General features: G+C 42.8%; 1 protein-coding gene across 2 annotated transcripts in view; it reads left to right on the top strand.

The window, feature by feature from the left end:
* Positions 1 to 22,219, top strand: part of LOC109042616 (aminopeptidase N) — a 58,140-nt gene that overhangs the window by 31,391 nt on the left and 4,530 nt on the right. For both annotated transcript variants that reach the window (XM_019059482.2, XM_072300163.1), the window contains exons 6-15: positions 158 to 460; positions 3,649 to 3,829; positions 4,964 to 5,120; positions 6,513 to 6,594; positions 10,073 to 10,265; positions 12,029 to 12,221; positions 12,613 to 12,875; positions 13,361 to 13,563; positions 17,370 to 17,549; positions 19,706 to 19,852. In XM_019059482.2, the coding sequence (XP_018915027.2) occupies positions 158 to 460; positions 3,649 to 3,829; positions 4,964 to 5,120; positions 6,513 to 6,594; positions 10,073 to 10,265; positions 12,029 to 12,221; positions 12,613 to 12,875; positions 13,361 to 13,563; positions 17,370 to 17,549; positions 19,706 to 19,852 (1,902 nt within the window). The remainder of the gene's footprint in view (positions 1 to 157; positions 461 to 3,648; positions 3,830 to 4,963; positions 5,121 to 6,512; positions 6,595 to 10,072; positions 10,266 to 12,028; positions 12,222 to 12,612; positions 12,876 to 13,360; positions 13,564 to 17,369; positions 17,550 to 19,705; positions 19,853 to 22,219) is intronic.

The raw sequence follows: 22,219 nt of genomic DNA, 5'->3' as shown, positions 1-22,219 counted from the left end.
CACAGCTCTAGCGACGGGAGCGGAAAGCAGAGTTCTGGCCGGAAGGATCGGGCGGAGCATACCTTCTTTTCACTTACCTTGATAGTGGAGGGTCTCTCTTTTCCTCTGTGTCAATTACCTGAAATTGTACGCAGTTCTTTGGATATTTGATTGACAGAGACATAAGTGACTACGTGTGGGACGAGTTCGGAGTGTCGCCCCGAATGTCAACCAACTCCCTGGGTCTCATGGTCTTGGAGGCTTCAGCAGGGTGTCACAGCGATTCGGGCGAGAAACAAGAATTCAACGTTTGGTCCCGGGATACGATCGACTGCAAGTCCACCCTCCACGACGCCGCCAAAATCCTGGCATCTCTCGAAGACTACCTCGGCATGCCTTGTCCCGTGCCTAAGATCGATATAGTTGTCGCCCCCAAGTATCCGCAGATGAACGCCGACATTTGGGGACTCATCGTCCTCCCGTGAGTGTAATTTCTTCCTCTATATCATTTAGAAAGGGGGGGCTTGTCTCGGAGAGGGGAACGTTTCGTCGTTCCCCTTACAAAAGAACGTAACTGCATTTCTATGTCGCCAAATTTTTCCTCGCAAAACACATTTTTACCAGGAGAATCCTGGGCATCTCGAACTGAAAATTTCACTGATTTTTCTACTGATCTAGTGCAAAAATCAGGGGAATTTGGACAAAATTTGCACAGGTACATTTTTGTAAAAAATTGAATTGTTTGAGTCAATTTTGCACCCTTGAAATGGGATTACGTTCCTTCTTCTGAAAGATAACGGATTGTTTGGAAACTTAAAAATATTCAAATGGCTCCCGGTCTACATTAGTTTACTAATACCTAATGAACAACAGCATGACATGACAGTCAAGGATTTTTAAAAAAATTTCGTCAAATTCTGAGACTTTTTATGGATTGATCGACTATTGAACCGTTCTCCCGAGTTCTAAAGATCTACCTAAGAATTTACAAAGATTAATATTTAAGAATTTCCATACTACATACGTATTAAGTATGTAGTATGGAAAAACTTAAATATTAATCTTAATGAATATGTTATCGGAGTTTTCTTTTACTGCATAAGATAAATTAACCAAAATCCACGGAAAAACGCGCAAAATCGGCGTTTTTTCGCATGAGAGGGGGGGGGCGCCTTCCTAAATAAAATCCGATCGTGCCCAATTTTGCAAAGGTCTAAATTGATAGACTGGCTTTTAGATTTGCTACCAGAAGCCAATATTCCAAACGTATAAAGAGTATTAAAATTGTCCAAAAGTGGAAAAAGGAAAAATCATGTTTTTTTCCAGAAAAGGGGGAAGGCGCACCCTCCGAAAATTAACGGATCGATCTGAAATTTTGGTACACGGACTTTATGTCCACTTTTTTTAAGTCCACAGACTTTTCGTCCACAATTTTTACGTCTACAGTTCTAAAGCCCACACTATTGTTAAGTCCATTACTTAAACGTCCTTTAAGTTAAGTCCGCAAATGTAAAGTCCACTAAAATCAAATTCAAGCGTCATATTTTAGTCCGTGTGTGAAATTATATTGACAATATCGAAATGAGAAAATTAAGAGAGAATGAGGTGTTGTTATCGTAACTCATATTTTAAATGAAATGTTAATTTCTTCTTTTGATTCATCTTTTCAAATTGTCTTTGGTAAATACTTGGTTTCATTTTTATCCTTGAAATTTACGATATAAAACATGTCTTAAATGGTACATTCTTTTTTTTTAATGAAATTGATTACTTCATTTTAAAAACATTTACATGTTTAAAACGTGGTAAATATTTGTAAAACTTTTTCCAAGCAATGGCATCGATATGAATCTCAATGAGCCGTAGTTGTGATGAAAGAAATTAAACAAAAATTAATAAAAGAGGAAAAAAACTAAGAAGCACGCGATTTTTTGTTTTTAACTTATTTGTACATCGACCTCCTTGAGTCAAATACGTCCAATTTCGAGCGCATATTTCTTTTTCATCAGTTTAAAAGGGAATAATCAATGCAGAGTTTTCAAACATTTCAAAATCATGAGTTGAAAAATGCTGACTCCACGAGTTTAAATATTAGAGCCTATAACACAGAGCGGAGCGGCGCGTTAGCAGCGCAGAAGGCGCACTGGCGCCTACAAACCTAACGGGATACTTCACGCATTGCGCAACGCGTGAAGTATCCCGTTAGGTTTGTAGGCGCCTATGCGCGTGTCACGCCGGTTGCCTGCCGCGCCGCAACGCTTTAAGCAACTATTTCGCGTGAGAGGCGTTGCACAGTATCTTACAAGATTAAAGGCGCACGAAATAACTAGATAAAGAGGACTTTCAATTTTGACTGCATCTGTTACTGAAAAATGTTTAATTTGGCATTGGAGCGTTTCCTAGGCTCCCGCTTTGGTTTTCATCTTATCATATCCGTACAGTGTACACATGAACACATGTTTTTATCTGCTCTTAGAGTGTGTTCTCTTGCATGACTTAATTCATGAATGAAATATTTTTAAGAATGAAGGTAGTTGTAGTATGCATTTATTTTTGAGGCGGTTCCTGTCACTTAAATGAGAAGAAAAAATGTGGACATAACATGTCCACAATTTGGACAATTTTGGACATATTCATGGTTGGACATTAAATCATGTGGACTTAATAAAGACTGGACTTAACATTTAGTGGACATAAATAGCGGTGGACATTTATTTAATGGAGGAAAGGTATAAGGTGGACATAAAGTCCTGGAAGCGAAATTTTTCCCAGCTCTATTACTGTCCTAGCTTTTTAAATTTTTGCTGGGAACCAAAATCCGAGACTAAATTTCTTTTCTGAACCACCTTTCATTAGTTTTATTACCTAGTCATTCACTGTTAAAAAAGTTGAAGTAAAATTCTGAGCCGGAGTCTATGCGCTCAAAAACCTCGAGAGTTAGGAATGCGGAGCGGACTCTATTCTCCTCAGGAGGGCGCTCTGGTGACTAAAATTATAAATTGAAATGAAGCGTCGATTTGCCAGCGAGTCTTAGGCACTACTTAAATAAATCGCAATACGTCTTGCCCTATACACTTAGGAGGAGATAGACGAGGCACCGAACTCATTCCTCGATTTTTATCAGTGTTCGGTGCAAAAATCCCCATTGGTTGCTTCACACTCATCAACGATGATGGAACAACACTCACGATAATACACCGATGATACGATGAGCTAGAATACCTATATTGAGAGAGTATGGCCACTGGGCCCCATGGTGAGGCTTAGGACCCAAAAATGGCGGTGCTTTGTTTTGGATTTTGTGGATGGGAGGGGGGTCATTGCCAACTTTTGACGGTAATCACCAACCGCACTTGCTGCCAACCTTACTACATCTAAAATAATTTTTCTCAAAAATTGCACACGATTAGCCTTAAAAATATGTAAAGATGTCGCAATAGTGCATTTGAGTAAATTTCTCGTTACGATAAGTAAAGAAAACTACATTTTGAGTCATTTTGCATTACATTAATTTATGGCGTCCGCCATTTTTGGGTCCTAAGGGCTCCATTCAGCCTAAGATGGCTGAGCCAATCAGAGGTGGTAACCCCAGTGGCCATACTCTCTCAATATAGGTACTCTACGATGAGCTATGATTATACTTATGGCTGCTGATATAAAGCCCCGCAGGGAACGGGACACGACGCAACAAGTGCAGAACTCGACGATTCGGCATCAACAGATGAAGTTCAGTCTTGCGGAGAAGTTGGCTCATCAGTGGTTCGGCACTCTGGTCACGACGAGCCAATGGGCGGAGTCCTGGATCAACGAGGCACTCGCTAATTATCTGCCCTACTTGACGCTCCAATCCGTAAGTTGCGCCTGCAATCTCCCGTAGCTGCAATACCTTTTCCACGCTCGCCTACCCCTACATCCACCCCACTCACTCCCCCCGCCCCCTCCCTCGCCCGGCGCTGCAGCCGAACAAGTGCACTCGCATCCCAGGCGCCGTGCACAGCATGCCAACGGATTTGTAGGAGCGCATAACGCCTCTGTAAACTCGACTTGGGATATTCGGCTGAGAGGAGGGGTGCACTCAATTTCTTGCATGAGAAAATTATACGTAATACACTGCTCGGTTTTTACTTGAAATTGCAAGCGGATCATAATGCATAAAACAAAAAGTTTTTGTTTTCCTCCTTTTTTGTGTGTATGTGTGTCGCAAGAGATGGTTTGAAATTTTCCAACTTATTAACTTCTTTAAATGATGTGTTTGCGCTAATGTTCGTCCCTCATTATGTCCATCTTAAAAAAAGCTGCACCCTATCAACCACCAAAAACTTTCTTCTCAAATAAAACGATAAGATTAATACCTCCACATTTAACTTAAAATTAGTCGAGGGGTTCACAGGACTAAAGTACCAAAGATGAAGAAGATGGGTCATTCCCTTGAAAGAATCGCAACCAGGTCAAAGGGTCGATGTCCCCTCAGCTATGGTACTTTAATCCTTGGAACCTTCAAGTAGTCCTACAGACACAGACCCATCTTAGTGGAGTATTTTTGTGCCCCCCCCCCCCGACCTCCCTTGATGAGGTGCCCTTCTGACCTTCCCACAAAAAGTTCCTAGTTCCACCCGAGGTGGTTTTGCAGACGAGGTATTGATAATGTCGTGTATCTTAAGTGAGCTTTTTTATTTTGTGTAATTTTCTTTTCCTGCGGGCTGATTGCTGAAATTGATAGACAAAGCGATAGACAAAGAGGACAAAGGAAATATGGAGCAATCCTATCGGTCGAAAAGGGTGGTTGCGTTGAACAAAGGAGGTAATAGATTGACAAACGGCAACCGACAAGAGACCATACAGCTAGTCCATCATTTTCCCTCATAGTCTAAATGAAACACCTATTTCAACCAATAGGATCGCTTCATACTCCCTATGTCTTCTTTGTCCATCGCTTTGTCTATTTATGTCAATAATCAGCCCTCTGGTATCTTGTTCAAAACAGGTGGAGCCTGAATGGGATTTGGTGAGTCGCTTCCACACCCATACTTTGTACCGCGCCCTACACATAGACAGCGACAATTCAACATCAGTTGGGCTTAATAATACCATGATATCAACGGCATCTTATGATGCCCTTGACCCTCTGGCTTCATTTAAAGGTAGGTATCTCTCAACCGTGATTTTACTGAATGATGTTCCACTTCCTCCCTCACCACACCAATTGATTCCTCCGTGCCCTCCAGGGGTGCCATTTCAATTTATCGCAGGGCCGGGCAAAAAAGTGACAAGGTTTTTTTTTATTTATTTGTTTATTCATTTGCTCAGCTTCTCACCTTGGCAATGGCATAAGAGCGGGTTTCCGTTTTCCCCTGCCGCCGTACAGTGGATCGAGTCAATTGAAGAGGTCGGACATGAAATTTTTGACTGAAACTGCAAATTTTGATGTTTAATTCGTCAAATTTTGAAATTTAAGGGGTGCTTCTGAAAGAAAATTTCACGAGGAAACCAATGAAACCACTTTTAGAACCTCAAAATGTTGTGTAAACAGAGTAATAAGCGATTAAAGTTTCCAAATTTTGTCCGACCTCTTCCATTGACTCGATCCACTGTGCGCCGCGGCCCGACTCAAAAAGGCAGACACCCTCAAACAGCGCCCTTGTTGCCCTCTAAAGATGCTTAACGCAATTTTACTCAAACCCATAATATTATTTACTCCTGAAGGGTGGTGTGGTTATGTTAGCCGAGTTATTTTAGGGGTCCAACACATTCAGAAATATAAACAGCCGAGGCGAAGTAAGTGCGCAATTATTGTGAAGGGGAGCACTGTCAAAAATCAAGGAGTGAGATACTGTGCCGAAGTCTTTACAGCGCCGCGCCCAAAAACTCCGATTGATATGCGAGGTGGAATTAGCTCAAACACAAAACCGTATGAAACTTTGGGCGCTATGTATACTCCAGCACATAATTTGATTCCAAAATGTTTAACAACGTGTGGAAACTTAAGGGTTTTTTTTTCATCCACGGAACGTATGGCACGCGATGGATCAGGTTCTCTGCATTTCGATTGAAGTTAAATTGCACGTGACCGCTCGCAACTTACCTCGCAAGATGGATCTAGGTGTTCCACTGGAGCGCAAGTAAAGGGATGGACTGCGCCAGAGGATCAGGATAAAAAAGTGGTGCGTTTTATCACGTTCCATTGCTATCCTGTGCAGCTTGGATAAAAATAAAAAGCCCTCTTATTAACATTGGCGGATCCAGCAAATTGGCAATATTGTTTTTCTGCATTTAAACCTATGGAAATGTATCGATTCTTAGAGGGGCCACGTGCTTCGACAAGAATCGATTATTTAATATAGGTTTTAATGGAGGGAGTCCGGTGTTCCCAAATTGCTGGATCCGCCTCTGCTTATTAATGAGAAGAGAAAACAAGTAAATTGGCTTCAATGCTTTCAAAAACCTCCAAACCCGAAGAAATGCACCTCTTAATACTTGAATGAGTCAGCCGCTTGCTGATGTAAAGTTACTAAATATCCCTGTGACTGTTTCAGGCGCTTGCATATTGAGGATGCTCAACATGATACTACCGGACGCTGCTTTCCAGAACGGAATTAAATCTTACCTATCAACGAAGTAAGTTCAATCGAAGTTTACTTGAGAAAAGAACAAGATAACCTCTCGTCACAGGTGGAACATAAGAAATCGAAAAATAGTTCTTTAAGTAGGGCACTGGGACAAAATACGTACGATAGCGACGGATACATTGAAAAGTTTTTACGATTTCAACTACACGCTCAATCCATCAAGTGATTCGTTCTGAAATCCAAGAAATTTATTAAAAAAACAATCTCTGTTCGTAAAATCACGCGGTAAAGCGTCAAGTATTTACGTGTAAAATTTGATGATCGAGGAGTATTTTGAAATAACTCCAATAGTTTGGTCCAATGAGTCCAGAGATATCTCAAATCAATAAATAGTAATTAGCCCATTTTTTCATTGAGGGAACATGCTTAATTTCTGATGAGCCCTGAGTTTCATGTTGACTGTATTTTGCCTTGAGGAACTACTATTTCTGGCCCATCCAATAAATCACCCATCTGCACGGAGGAACTAATTGCAGATATGTTGTTACTAAAATGGGCCAGAAATAATAGCACTTCATTGCAAAATGTCGATCCATGGATCCTCATGAAATTCCTGCATCAGAAAATATGCGGTACATGTTCGTAAAATATTATTATTTATAAATATTATTTTCGTAAAATTAAGAGTTCATTTACAAGCCTTGCTCGGGTCAAATTTTATTCTTTCAAACCAAGTACTTCATGATCAAATATTTTACATCAATCCATACCGTATAACTCGCCACAGGATATCAACAAAGGTCGTTTTGGGGCCCATGCTGAATCTCCACGACCTCACAATTTTTTTCTAATTGAAGGTCTAAATTCTACGGAATGCATCATGAGTCGGACGTTTTCGGTCTCTTTTCGGGTCTAATACTGGCCTAAACATGGGTCTGAGGGCCACTTTTAGTGAAAAATGCGGATTTTTCTACATACAACCTCAAACACGGAAAACCCGCATTTTTCACCAAAATCGGCCTACAGACCCATCTTCAGGCCAGTATTGAACCCAAAACGACCCCAAAAATGACCAAATCTTGATACATAAAATACAGACTTTCAATGATCAAAAAATTACAAAGAGTTGAGGACATTCAAAGTGGGCCTATATACGGCCCTTATTTGAGACCCCTGCACTTTCTTCATTAAGGTATTATGAGGCCTCTCCTACATGCTGCTAAACTGATTATTTAAAGGAATTGTGAGTATCAAAATCACGACGCTGCGGTCTACTCAAGTCGAGAGAGAAAACGGTTAGCTATGATTTCTAAAGCCGAGGGTGGTACGCTTTTGAATTGACTCATCCTGATTCACAATATCCCGGGTCGCGGTATCTAACTTGTTGCGTTACGAAGCTTCCGTCTCACCAGAGAGAGACCCCAGTTCGCTTTCGCTCCTGTCGGCTCCTTTTTTTGTCCTGAAGCTTTTGCCCCGGCGTTCATTTTTCATCCCGCCCGCACGACTTTATTTCCTCCAGTTTCGTCCGATAATATACTTGCTGAGGCTGCCAAATCTATTCTACCCCAAATAGAGCTTTCGATCATATTATACAGTAATCTCTCTCTCTATGACAAAAAGATATGTTGGATGCTCCGCAGCTCGTGACAAGATATAAAATAATATATAATTATGGACAATCGGACCATGTTAACTATAGAAAGGAACCAATCCACATAAGCTATTGCGAAATTTAATTGGGCAATTTAATTTTTAAATGTAAACGGTTGTGCGAATTTTCGTTCAAATTTCAGTGAATTTTCTCCTCAGGGCGAAGCAATTTCCTAAAAATTCTCAAAGAAATCCACATGAACGTTCTCTCGTAAAAAAATTAATTGCCCAGTCAAATTTGGCGATAGCTGATGCGGCTTTGTTAAACGCAATCCAATTTAAATATCTGGTAACGAGACTTTTTTCACACAAAGGACACTGAAACGTTTCGGCTGAAAACTCGGCCTTCCTCAGTGGAATAAAAGACAGTAAAACATTTAAATATCTAAAACTTAGTTCTCGGTTGTACCTTTCAAAATGAGAAGAATGGTGTTGTCTGTCTATTTTTATCGTCTTTTTACTGTACCGTTTGTTTATCTATTGTCTATGACGAAAAATCAAGGGACCGGCCGATTTCCTCGCTATAGAGAGGTTCTCGTTTTAACGATAGTCGATCAGAATAAGACGGACGAACTTCGACATCAATGATTCATCAAACTAAGGTACCATTCAGGGATTCAAAATCTCTGTGATCTCACGATCCTAGGGTGACAGACTCGGGGTAAGCACCGGTCGAAAATGGTGTACACCGCGGTAATGTAGATTCAGCACCGAGAGATCACGGAGATTTGCAACCTTTGGCGTGGCGTGCTTTGCGATATATCGATTCATCTGACATTTAAACTTATGGAAAAGGATCGAAATATAGTGTGTTCGCAACGAACATCTTAATGATCGATTCTTTATCATAGATTCAAATGGGGACATATCGGTAATCGATTATTCACGCTTCACCACTGTTTGAAACGATGAAATGGGCCGCGTTGAGCAAAAATGAACCAAGCCACATCAGCTATTGCCAAATTTAATTTCTTACAAGGAAAAACTTGTGCGGCATTTTAGTGCAAATTTCAGTGAATTTTTGCGTTACGAGCAAATTCTTTTTTCAAGGAAAAACCCGCACACTCATTCTCTTGTAAAAAATTAAATTGCTCAGTTGAAGGCAATAGCTGATACGGCTCAGTTTCTTTCTGCTAAACGTGGTCCAAATCGTGCATCGCAGTGAACGCGCAATGCGTGAAGTAATTCACGCAGTCTTGTAGGCGCTAGTATGCGCCAAGCGCGAGTCGTGATATACGCGCAATGTGTGAAGTATTCCTGCAGTCTTGTAGGCGCTAATATGCGTACCACACGCGAAACTAATCGCGCCGCACTGTGTTTGGCACGATTAGTTTCACTCTCGGAATCAGCGTTTTCCAACTTGTTACGACCATCAGATTTTTGCATAATTGGACCGAGTTTAACAGAAAGGAACCAAGCAACATCAGCTATTGCCAAATTTAACTGGGCAATTAAATTTTTAACAAGAGAACACTTGAGCAGATTCTTTTGAAATTTTAAGGAATTTGCTTAAAACTATGGAGATTTTTCACTGAAATTTGCACGATAATCCGCGCAATCGTTTTCATGTTAAAAATTAAATTGCCCAATTAAATTTAGCGCTGATTAGGCTTGGTTCCTTTCTGTTTAACGCGGTCCAATTAATGGATGCCTGTCATTTAAAATGATAAAAAAAAAAATTACATAAAATCTAACCTCGCAAAAAGAGTAGATTTCGCTTCGTAATACTCCGTAGGGAAAATAGATTCCACTCCGCATCCAATTTACTCGGGGGTTTTGGGCGCTATATAATATACTCTGGCGTAGAATTTCACTTAAAATTTTGAAAATGTGCATGTATAATTATGAATACATGCAACTCGATCATTAATTTGCAGGCAGTACAACGTTACGGAGCTTGATGACTTCTGGTCTAGTATCGAGAACCAAATAAACGAGACCGAGGTGAAGCAAATATTCGAGAAGAACCTATCAGTCAGAGATTTCATGCGACCATGGATTACGAATCCTGGATACCCGGTGCTGACGGTGACTCGAAACCACACGAAAAACAGCGTTTTGCTGTCGCAGGTATGAAAAATTACAAAAAGAGTTATTAACGCGTTACTTAACATAGATTAGCTTGACAACAACATTTCTGGTAGCCATACAATCGGCTACAAAATTCTTACGTGGCATACAGTAAAACAGCGTTACATGCCTAAAAAGGTTTCTGAGAAAAGATGTTCCAAAGTTAAGTAATTAAGTGGTTCAAGTTCATGCTAGAAGATCGGGGTTGAAGCTTGAATTGAAGCTTGAAATAAGGAAGTTGGTGCAACTGTTGCGAAAATAGAAACAATCTATCCTCTCATGCCAGCTTCACGAGTATAGAGAATCTCTAGTTCGGAATTGTAAACATTTCAAAATCTTGAGTTGAAAAACGCTAACTTCGCGAGTTTAAATATTAGAACCTAATACAGAGCGGAGCGGCGTGTTAGCAGCGCGAAACGCGCATTTTTTCCCCCATCTATTTAAATAAGAGTAATTAATTTAAAGTGTGCAAACATTTCAAAATCATGAGTTGAAAACACGGACTCCGCGAGTTTAAATATTAGGGCTGAACACAGAGCGGAGCGGTGCGGTGTGCTGCCAGCGCGACACGCGCTTTGGCGCCTGCAAACCTAACCGGGATACTTCACGCATTGCGCAACGCGTGAAGTATCCCTGTTGGGTTTGTAGGCGCTAATGCGCGTGTCGCGCTGGTCGCCTTCGCCCGCCGCGCCGCGCCGCCGCGGCGTGCCACGGCGCTTGAAGCAACTATTTCGCAACAGAGGTGTTGCACAGTATCATACCAAATTGAAGGCGCTCCAACTTATTAAGAATGACAGGCACCATCTAAGAATACGGAGCTTTCCTCGCAAACTAAATCAAGATACTACGGCACAAAAAGAGAGTGATACTCCAAAAACTCACCAAGTCCTAGCATCCGTATTTAATAACATTTACCATAATTTTTGAATTTCATCAGAGAAAATAATGACTCGATTTTGGCAGAAAAATTGTTGGATTGTTGCGGAATTAAATTTGGCGATTGCTGATGTGGCTTGGTTCCTTTCTGTTAAACGCGGTCCAACGTTAGGATGCCTTCAGTCTCGTATTATACTGTGCGCAACTTCCATGGCGAAATAGTACCTCAAAGCGCCAAGGCACGCCAGTGCCGCGCCGTGGCGACGTTATTGTACACAAGAAAAATCTAAGGACCTTAAATCAAAAGGTTCATCCGGTTCAGGTATGAGAAGATGGGATTTTCATGATAGATAATTAAATCCTGTTGAACCAAAGAGGTGTAGAGAGTTTTAGTGAAGTTTCCCTCATGGAATTGCCGCTCCCCCATTTTTATCAAAATTCTCAATTATATATTTTTCTCCGTTGAACCCCAAAAAAAAAAAAAAAAAAAAAAAAAAAAAAAAAAAAAAAAAAAAGAACAAGCAAACCCTCATTCTTCCATGACATTATACATTTTCAACCGAAAACGTCGTGAGCAATCGTCGTCTGTATTTACAAGTGGACCAATTAACTTTGGGTCTCAATTGGTGAGTGGACCAAAACTCCCCTGCCGAAAAAACGCGTGGACGTAAATTGCTGGAAAAAACAGGTGCGCGGACAAAAGATCATTGACAAAATGTCTTGTAACCATCTCATCACTCCGTTGAACACTACAAGCATTACAATTTAAGAACTAAACAGATAAGTTCTAAAAATAATGTTTGCATGTGCATGACTTCAATATTGTCAACTTTTACATTCCATTTCATGATTCGTTTGAAAAAATATTAATTCTCATTTTATTTCAGAAAAAATTTTCTCTATCTCAAGAAAACTCTAGTGATACTTGGAGCATACCCATAACTTATACCAAAAAATCTGAAGGCAACTTCGCTGATTTAAGTCCCAAATTTTGGCTTAATGAAGGTCAAGTTGAAGCAGAGCGAACTAATATAACTTTTGGAGAGACTGAATGGGTTCTCTTCAATTTAAATCATACAGGTACGCAACAGCTATGTTTTTTAAATGATTATGACACGCAGCATTGTATGAATATTTACACACCCTTAAGTGGTCCAAATCAAATGTTAGTTAATCGAATAGCAAAAATGGTTCATTTAGGAATTCTGAGAGTTGCATTGGAAGCGTCCCTGCTGGCCTTTGATTAAAATCTCCCCAGGATGTAATGAAGAGGGTTTTGAGGGATAACTTACAAAATGTTTTTAAGGTTGATAAAATCTAAACCAGCCGTAAGAAAACTCTTGAGTGAGTTAAAGATCTTACAAGAGCATCTTGAAATTTTCCATTGAAAGTGAATGCAAAAATGACTGGAAAGTATTTTTACTGAACTTTAGTTATATTTCTCATTTTGCATTTTGTGCTTGGAATTTAGGGTTTTACCGAACGAACTATGACGTTGAAAACTGGGGTTTGTTAGCCGAAGATTTTCTACAGCTGCCCGCGACCACGCAAGCTCAGCTGATGAACGATGCGTTTGCTCTTGCCCGCGCAGAATTGTTGAACATCACGGTAGCGTTGAACCTAACGCCAAAAATGCAGAAGAACAAAAATTACGTCACCTGGTTGGCTTTTCTCGACAACATCAAATTCATCAAGTCATTAATAGAAGACACAGAGTCCTATGAGGCATTCCAGGTACCTTCTCCAATCTGCATGCATAATGCCTATAGTTATACTGTAAACAGTATCCAGCATTCCCAATGGTCGAATACCACTATTGCCGCTCCTGTGTGACTGCTTTTGCCTATCTCATAATTGAAAGGCGAACCGCTGCCCTGTTCCTCGTTCTGTACACCAGTTACGGTTTTTAAAGCTCCTGCAGCCCTCATTTTGCCTATATAATATTCCTAGGGGTCCAAATGTGTATTATATGTTCTTTTGGCCGTGCAAAATATGTTCTGGCCGGAATTCTGATCTGGAAAAAATTGTAAATCATAATTTCTCAAAGTTTAATTTAAAAAAAATTAAATAATCAGCTACTAGAGTGTAAACTTTCTGTAAAAAAAGGCATACGACTCTACCAGCTCTTTTTTTAATGTCTAGAATGTCCTCTCTGTGAGCAAAAAAGAGTCCTCTTGGATTGATTGCGGCATGAACATTTATACGCCCTTATTTTTCAGGAGTATTTAAAAGCTCTGATCCTTCCTAACTACCTCCAACTAACAAAATTCACCGACTCTGAACTTCCTCAAACGGATGTTTTACTTCGATCAAAATTGACGGCTTGGGCTTGCTCTCTCGAGATTACAGACTGCGTCAATAAAAGCTTGGATGAATTTAACCACTGGGTGCTTATTCCTGATGCAGAGAACTCTACCATACCGTAAGTTTCATTTTATCCTCATGATTGCTGTTATTCTCCCGATTATGTTCACATTCTCACCCCTGCAGGCTAATAATTGAAATCAATAGACAGAGCGATAGACAAAAAAGACAAAGGGAAAATGGAAATATTGTATTGGGGTTCAAACGGGTTCGTTTAAACATTTCATTTCTCAATTCTTTTAATTCTTAACTTTTCCTCCTGTCAATTTAATTTGAAGTAGAAATAACTTGAGTCTATCTTCGATTATTTATTTTTAAGATTTGGTTCATTAGGTAACATGTTTTTCTCCATATATATTAAAGAGCGAGTCTAAATATGCGCGGAAAAAAGCACTATATGTCAGAGGTCTCCGTCTATAGTGCATCACCTCCATCCTTCCGAGCGGAAACAACATCTCATGTGAATAAAACAATGCTACCTGCACACGTAGCTTTCTAATAAATAAATAAAAAAAGGGGGAAAACTCGCTCCGGTTTTGCGTGCAATTTTTACAGATGCACCGAGTGCACTTCTCTGCGAGATTGGTCGGTGCGCAGGCAGATTCCCCTAATGTATTATCATGCAGGGTAAAACTTCGAGGAGTTTCAGGCTCTTCCTCTCTCTTTTACTCCATGTCCTCTTCTCTCTCTATTTACGTGTTTCGCCATTCAGGTCTACGGATAGGATATACCGTCATTTTATTTTTTGTCAAGTTTCTATTTTTTTTCGAAACTTGGTTCATTTGCCGCCGAACGGTGCCTGATGCCAATGCATTGTGAATGTAGCTTTTTATCATAAATCACCCAACATTCTCTTTTTTTGGATGTAAACTTACTGTGTTGCGATGGTTAAATTTCGACCTTTTTTTTCGCCTCTGGATATATACAAAACAAAATAGGAATGACCTAGAGGAGTATTTTTATCCTTCATTAATTATTCCGCACGTTTAAAGTCATGATGAAAGGAAATTTAGCCAAAACCAACATGGCGAAGATGGTGTGGCCAAACTTTCGTGAATAAAACAAAATTAAATATTCATAGAAAATAACGTAGAAGGTTCAAAGGAGGTTATCGATATCACTAATGTTTTCCTTCAATTTGCCGTGTAGGCAAAAACACTTCTTCGGAGTTCAAATAGTTGCTGTCCCAGCCGTGGTGATGATCGTATAGTTTTTAATGGTTTGTGCATAAATCTGAGTATTCAGTGTTGAAATGTTTTTACTGGAATGATAGCATAGTAGTTTCATTGCCAAAATAAAGAGTAGAAGGTTACATTTACTCCTCTAAAAAAAAAGCATGACGTAGCCAAGTGTCCATAAGATAAACGAAATTATTTATTCATAGAATATGACGACAAAGGTTCAAAGCACATTATCAATGAAAGTAATGTTTTCCTTCAACTTGCAGTGTATGCAAAAACACTTCCTTGGAGTTCGAATAGTTGTCTCAACCATGGTGAAAATCGTATAATTCGGACAAATTTGTCAAAAATCTGATGAATTCTGTATTGAAATATTAGTTGAAACGTAAATAAGGAGGTGTTAAACGTAAATTGAATTGAAATTGATGATTTGATTCGAGTTTAAATTCGGCCATCATTCATTAAACAGAAAACTAAATGCATCATTACTTTATAAGTCAACTTTTGCATTTGATGATTGCCAGTTTTAAAAGTTGATTTCCGTGTGATTGGAAGCCGATTTTCAGCACTCTCTTTGTACTCACAATTTCTGTGCGAGATTTTGACAGGTAAAAAACGAGTAAACAAATCTTTGATTCGAGAATTTTATTTTAGCCAATTGCGCCACATTTTTCTCGTTATTTCGTACGTGAAAAGGATGTGTCCCACTGAGGAGGGTATTTTGGCCCTAACTTTGGTCGAAAATTGAAACAGCTTAGAATAATGTCATGTATAGTCAAATCGACTCATAATCATCTACCCTGTGAGAACTTTGATCTCATGCATTACGGATACCGCTACAGCAAGAATTTCGAAGGAGAGGCCTCGTTTAAGAAAACAAATTTGACAACAAGGATGGTCGTGCGGGACCGGAAGTACAAATATCACATTGCAAACATGCAAAAAAATAGGATCGGCTTGCTGCGTTTGGCACGGTGGAAAATTGAATTCGGTCCATCACATCGCCGCCGCTGCAGCCGGAGCTCACCAAATCGAGTTCTCTGGATTTCAGAGTGGCTTTCCTAATGCAATCAAGCCGGATTTGGATCATAAATTAAACTGCCTTGAGTCTGCCATGTATTGATTTATATGATTTCATGCTTTTCATACCGCTCAGCCTACCTCGCCCCCTCCCCTCCACCACTCGCTGCTCCACCGTGGTTCCTTTCGCCGGCTCCCATATTTTCATTTATCCCGGCTTCCGACTTAAAAAAAAACTCATCATTTGTGTATGAAAACTCGTCCGTACTACCGTGCTAAGGGAAAAAAACCGTATGAGCCTTCAAGCGTTGCCAAAATTCTTCCGATAAAATACAAATTTTCAAGGAAACTGCTAGGTAATTTTCGTCACATTATTTAGACAATGTTGTATAGAACTTAATCTAAAATATCTTAACATTTCAGGGAAAAATATGCATAACTTTCCTAAAAAATATTCATTTAATCCGGGAAAATTTGGCAACTCTTGAATTTTCATACGGCGTTCTTCCTTAACACGTCAGCATAGGGGTTGCATTTTAAGCCCTTTTAATTTGCCACACAGTTACAAATGTTAAAGTTAAAAACGTATGTGTTTATGGTCACCTTCAGTCGGGTACATACTTTTTTCCGGTCAGATCAACCAAAAGGACTTGACTATTCGACCAGCGGGCTGATTATTGAAATTGATAGACATAGCGATAGACAAAAAGGACATAGGGAGTATGGAACGATCCTATTGGTTGAAATGTGCGGTCCCTGTAGATTAAGGGAGAAAATGATGGACTAACAATCGGGTTTCTCGTGGGTTGCCGTTAGTCAGTCTATTACCTACCTCCTTTGTCCATTGCAACCACTCGCTTCCACCAATAGGATCTCTCCATATCTCTTTTGTCTCCTTTGTCTATAGCTTTGTCTATCAATTTCAATAATCGACCCCAGGTCATTTTGATAAAATGGACCGAAACCGTAGGTCACTCTGAGACATCTGGCGATAAATAAAGTGTCCTGCTGGATTTAATTCCCATCAACTACGCATCGTATAATGCGTAAGAAACTAAGAATTTTCTAGGAGCCAACTTATAGTGGCTCGATATCAATAATTTTAATATATGAGCACCTGAAGTAATTTGAAATACACAGTTCTGCGGCCCGATTATTGAAACTATGTCGGCCCGACACGACAAGACAAAACCCTATCTTTACCATGCAATATATCGCAATTCGATGTCTTATCGGGCTGTTTTAAACTCTCAATAATCGACACGCTGGTATTCCATCCCATGTTACAATCTGCGAGCATATATTATAGGTGTAAGTACAAGTAACGAGGAAGTAGATAATAAGTTAAAATCAGGGGCATGGCCATTTGGCTTGCTAAAGTTTACTCGGCAGAAATTAGTTTAAAATCGTAAAAACTTCGCTCTTGTGCGAATCGAACTGAATAAAATAGACCATGCAGAATTAGACTGTATTTTGCAATCGGGAACTACAATGCCTGGCTCATGTTAAAAACAGCATAAATGCCATCAGGTTCCCTATGCAGGTAAGTGCTTTTATAAATGGGCCTGAAATTGCAGTTCCGAATTGCAAAATGTAGTCCGATGGTGGTATCAGGACTCACTTAGGCACTCTTTAAGTAACTCGCTCCGTGGGATCGTTTCAGAATAGACTCGGACTACCAAGACACGGTAATCTGCACTGCTTTGAGGAGCTCGACCAGCGCTTTGCGACAAAGTAACTGGAAATTCCTGTGGGACTACTTCCGCAAATGTCACCTGGCCTCAGATCGCGCCAGAGTCCTCAGAAATCTCATGTGCACTCCAGAGCCGAGACTCATCAAAATGTATGTATGCGCTCACGATTCATTCAGCCGTGCTGAGGAAGAACGCCATATGAACATTCGGCAGATGCCAAATTTCCTTTGATAAAATATTTATTTTTGAGGAAAGTCATGAATATTTTTCCTGGAAATTTTCATGACCTTCAGGTGAAATTGCGAACAAAATTATCTGAAAAATTGGGAGGAAAATATTCATAAGTATACCAGAAAATTCTTGTTTTATCAACGGAAAGTTGGCAACGCCTGAAGGTTTATACGGCGTTCTTCCTTAGCGGCATTCCTGGAAAAAGCCATCATAGTTTGTTGGAAACAGAGGTTCCTTCGCTACAAAGACACTGAAATTTTACATGGGATTATGAGAGGACCACTGATCCTCTGCTCTTTGCAAACTCTGATCCGTTTTTTAGCCAATGCTGCCCACTTATTTTATGCGGGCTTGAGAAGTTGGAAGTTTTTCTCAAAGACGAAAAGTTGCACCTCTAATCCGTTAAATAGTTTCTAACATTTAAAACAGAATGTGCTCAAGAAGACAGACATGTACCTATCACGAATCGTCGCGCCTCTGGCGTAAGGGCATGTCTCAATTTTCACGTGAGTCCTGTCTTCCATAAAAATCTATGCCTTCTGGAGCTCACATGGAAATCTATGTACACCCTTACGCCAGAGGGGCGGCTAAATAGACACAGAACATGATGAGCGAGGATTTGTAGGTGAATATCAGGAGAAAAATAATGGGATTGATCTATGTACATCCATTTATCAATTTTCTAGTTCAGTATAAATGAAAGTATCATGGCTAACAAAATCCACCGTGTTCTTTAACAATCAAAATACTTATTGACATTTCGTCACTTTCCGGCCAAAGTATCACATGCGTCATGTGACGTTTCAAAATTTCCGCCGCCATTTTATATTTTACAGAGAAAGGAGGGGTTGCGATTTGGGCCAAAATCGGCCCCTCCACGGAATTGAGAAACTTTTGGATATAGGGCAGTTGACGGTGCATATTTGACAGAAATAATCGAGTTTTGCCGATACTCATGTTTTTTCGCTGCGAAAATAGGGGCCTAAACATGGCTCCGAAGGCGAAAATAGCTGAAAATCCTTGTTTTTCGCGGTTCTACCTCAGATTTCGACCTGGGCCCAAAGGCGAACGGTGATAACCTTCGAATACGGTGTCAAGGACACCTAGACACGTAACATACTTGAATATGATCAACCGTCGCCTTTGGGCCCAACTTCAAAATCGAACTTTTCCAACTTTTTAGCCCGAAATAGCTAAAAATCCATGTTTTTCGCGGTTCTACCTCAGATTTCGACCTGGGCCCAAAGGCGAACGGTGATGAGCTTCAAATATGGTGTCAAGGACACATAGATACGTAACAGACTTGAATATGATTAACCGTCGCCTTTGGGCCCAGGTCGAAACCTGGGGTAGAACCGCGAAAACCATGGATTTTCAGCTATTTCGGGCTAAAAAGTTGGAGAAGTTCGATTTTGAAGTTGGGCCCAAAGGCGACGGTAGATCATATTCAAGTATGTTTCGTGTCTAGGTGTCCTTGACACCGTATTCGAAGCTTATCACCGTTCGCCTTTGGGCCCAGGTCGAAATCTGAGGTAGAACCGCGAAAAACGCGAAATTTCAGCTAGTTTCGCCTTCGGAGCCATGTTTAGGCCCCTGTTTCGCAGCGAAAAAACGTGAGTATCGGCAAAACTCGATTATTTCTGTCAAACATGCACCGTCAACTGCCCTATATCCAAAAGTTTCTCAATTCCGTGGAGGGGCCGTTTTAGGCCCAATTCGCAACCCCTCCTTTTTGGTTGAATCTGTTTGAAAATTTAACTGAACTTTATCTGCAGCATAAAGAAAGTTCAGTAAAATTTTCAGACAGCTTCATTGAACGATTTCTCTATAAAAAAATAAAATGGCAGCGGAAATTTTTAAACGTCGCAAGGCGCTTGTAGTACTTCGGCGGGAGGGAGTACTTATGTGGTCACTAGAGAACTGACTATCTTTTCAGTCCCTTGATTTTTTCAGCAGCATCGAGGAGATACAACGAAAACAGGGCATACCTAATGCAAATCTAAATAATTAATTTGCATCTGTTTTTTGAGGCGTTTGTGATCGTCTGATCATGAGACATGTGTTTTTGTTTCAGGATGTTGGACAAGACATTTTCAAATGAAACATTTTTACAAGATGAGGAACTGAACGTGTTGTGGGACTCAGTTTCGTTCCGGTATCACACGGTTGACGTGGCTTTTGATTACGTCCGCGAAAAATGGGATCTCATTTTCGAAAAAACGTAAGAACTCGTCGTGTTCTGCATGAAATAGCAATGAATTGTGCGAAACTGCTAACCCAAGTATCATTTTTCAACGGGAAAATAGCAACATATTGTGATTTTATCGGCAATAAAATAGCCAGGATCATCAACATCTGAGAGATTATCCTCGGTCTTGTCGCAATCAAATCGCGATTTTATGGCCCGGCAATTTATCGCGATATTATTCAAACAAAAATCGCGATATATTATGATATAATCTAGATTTTATTGATGAATATTGATGAAGATTTTATCAAACAAAAAATTGCAATGCAAAGCGATTTAATCGCCATAAATATGCGATTTTTTATTCGATAATATCGCGATAGATTGCCACCGATATAATCGCGATTATCAACCTCGAGTTAGGTTAGAATGGCAACCAAGAGGCCCTGGACCAGGGCTGCCCCCCCTGCCGCGGTCCAGGGCCTCGTGGTTGCCAGGGGGGGCAGCCCCGATCCAGGGCCTCTTGGTTGCCAGGGGGGCCAGCCCCGGTCCAGGGCCTCGTGGTTGCCAGGGGGGCAGCCCGGTCCAGGGCCTCTTGGTTGCCAGGGGGGCCAGCCCCGGTCCAGGGCCTCGTGGTTGCCAGGGGGGCCAGCCCCGGTCCAGGGCCTCGTGGTTGCCAGGGGGGGCACCCCGGTCGAGGGCCTCGTGGTTGCCAGGGGGGCAGCCCCAGGCCAGGGCCTCTTGGTTGCCAGGGGGGCCAGCCCCGTTCCAGGGCCTCGTGGTTGCCAGGGGGGGCAGCCCCGATCCAGGGCCTCTTGGTTGCCAGGGGGGCCAGCCCCGGTCCAGGGCCTCGTGGTTGCCAGGGGGGCAGCCGTCCAGGGCCTCTGGTTGCCAGGGGGCCAGCCCGTCCAGGGCTCGTGGTTGCCAGGGGGGCCAGCCCCGGTCCAGGGCCTCGTGGTTGCCAGGGGGGCACCCGTCGAGGCCTCGTGGTTGCCAGGGGGCAGCCCGGCCAGGGCTCTGGTTGCCAGGGGGGCAGCCGGTCCAGGGCCTCTTGGTTGCCAGGGGGGCCAGCCCCGGTCCAGGGCCTCGTGGTTGCCAGGGGGGCCAGCCCCGGTCCAGGGCCTCGTGGTTGCCAGGGGGGCACCCGGTCGAGGGCCTCGTGGTTGCCAGGGGGGCAGCCCCAGGCCAGGGCCTCTTGGTTGCCAGGGGGGCCAGCCCCGGTCCAGGGCCTCTTGGTTGCCAGGGGTCAGCCTCGGTCCAGGGCCTCTTGGTTGCCAGGGGGGCAGCCCGGTCGAGGGCCTCTTGTTTGCCAGGGGGGCCAGCCCGGTCCAGGGCTCGTGGTTGCCAGGGGGGGCAGCCTGGTCCAGGGCCTCTTGGTTGCCAGGGGGGCCAGCCCCGGTCCAGGGCCTCGTGGTTGCCAGGGGGGGCACCCCGGTCGAGGGCCTCGTGGTTGCCAGGGGGGCAGCCCCAGGCCAGGGCCTCTTGGTTGCCAGGGGGGCCAGCCCCGGTCCAGGGCCTCTTGGTTGCCAGGGGGTCAGCCTCGGTCCAGGGCCTCTTGGTTGCCAGGGGGGGCAGCCCCGGTCGAGGGCCTCTTGTTTGCCAGGGGGGCCAGCCCCGGTCCAGGGCTCGTGGTTGCCAGGGGGGGCAGCCTGGTCCAGGGCCTCTTGGTTGCCAGGGGGGCCAGCCCCGGTCCAGGGCCTCGTGGTTGCCGGGGGGGGGAGGGGGGGCTAGCCCCGGTCCAGGGCCTCGTGGTTGCCAGGAGGGGGCAACCCCGATCCACGGCCTCGTGGTTGCCAGGGGGGCCAGCCCCGGTCCAGGGCCTCGTGGTTGCCAGGGGGGCAGCCCCGGTCCAGGGCCTCTTGGTTGCCAGGGGGTCAGCCTCGGTCCAGGGCCTCTTGGTTGCCAGGGGGGGCAGCCCCGGTCGAGGGCCTCTTGTTTGCCAGGGGGGCCAGCCCCGGTCCAGGGCTCGTGGTTGCCAGGGGGGGCAGCCCCGGTCCAGGGCCTCTTGGTTGCCAGGGGGGGCAGCCCCGGTCCAGGGCCTCTTGGTTACTAGGGGGGTCAGCCCCGGTCCAGGGCCTCTTGGTTGCCAGGGGGGGCAGCCCCGGTCCAGGGCCTCTTGGTTGCCAGGGGGGGCAGCTCCCGGCTTTGGCTTCTTAGTTGCAACTTGCAAGGTGGCGGTACATTTATGTAATTCGTACCCCGGCTCTGAAGTCGATGAGACGCCTTCAAATGGCGGGGTATGCAAAATGACTGCTTTGACGCACGAATAGTGGTATCAGAATTTTGCATTAAGTTTACGGATCGATTTGAAGGCGCTCTGCTGTATCCATCGTGAGTGGCCATGTAGAATGATGTTGAGTAATAAGTTCATAATTTTGTGTTTTCAATCGAGCCGCATAA

This window comes from Bemisia tabaci, chromosome 4, assembly GCF_918797505.1.
Source record: "Bemisia tabaci chromosome 4, PGI_BMITA_v3".
NCBI classification, from domain to species: Eukaryota; Metazoa; Arthropoda; class Insecta; order Hemiptera; family Aleyrodidae; genus Bemisia; species Bemisia tabaci.
The sequence above is the reverse complement of the archived record's forward strand: the minus strand, read 5'-3'. Positions and strand labels throughout refer to the sequence as shown.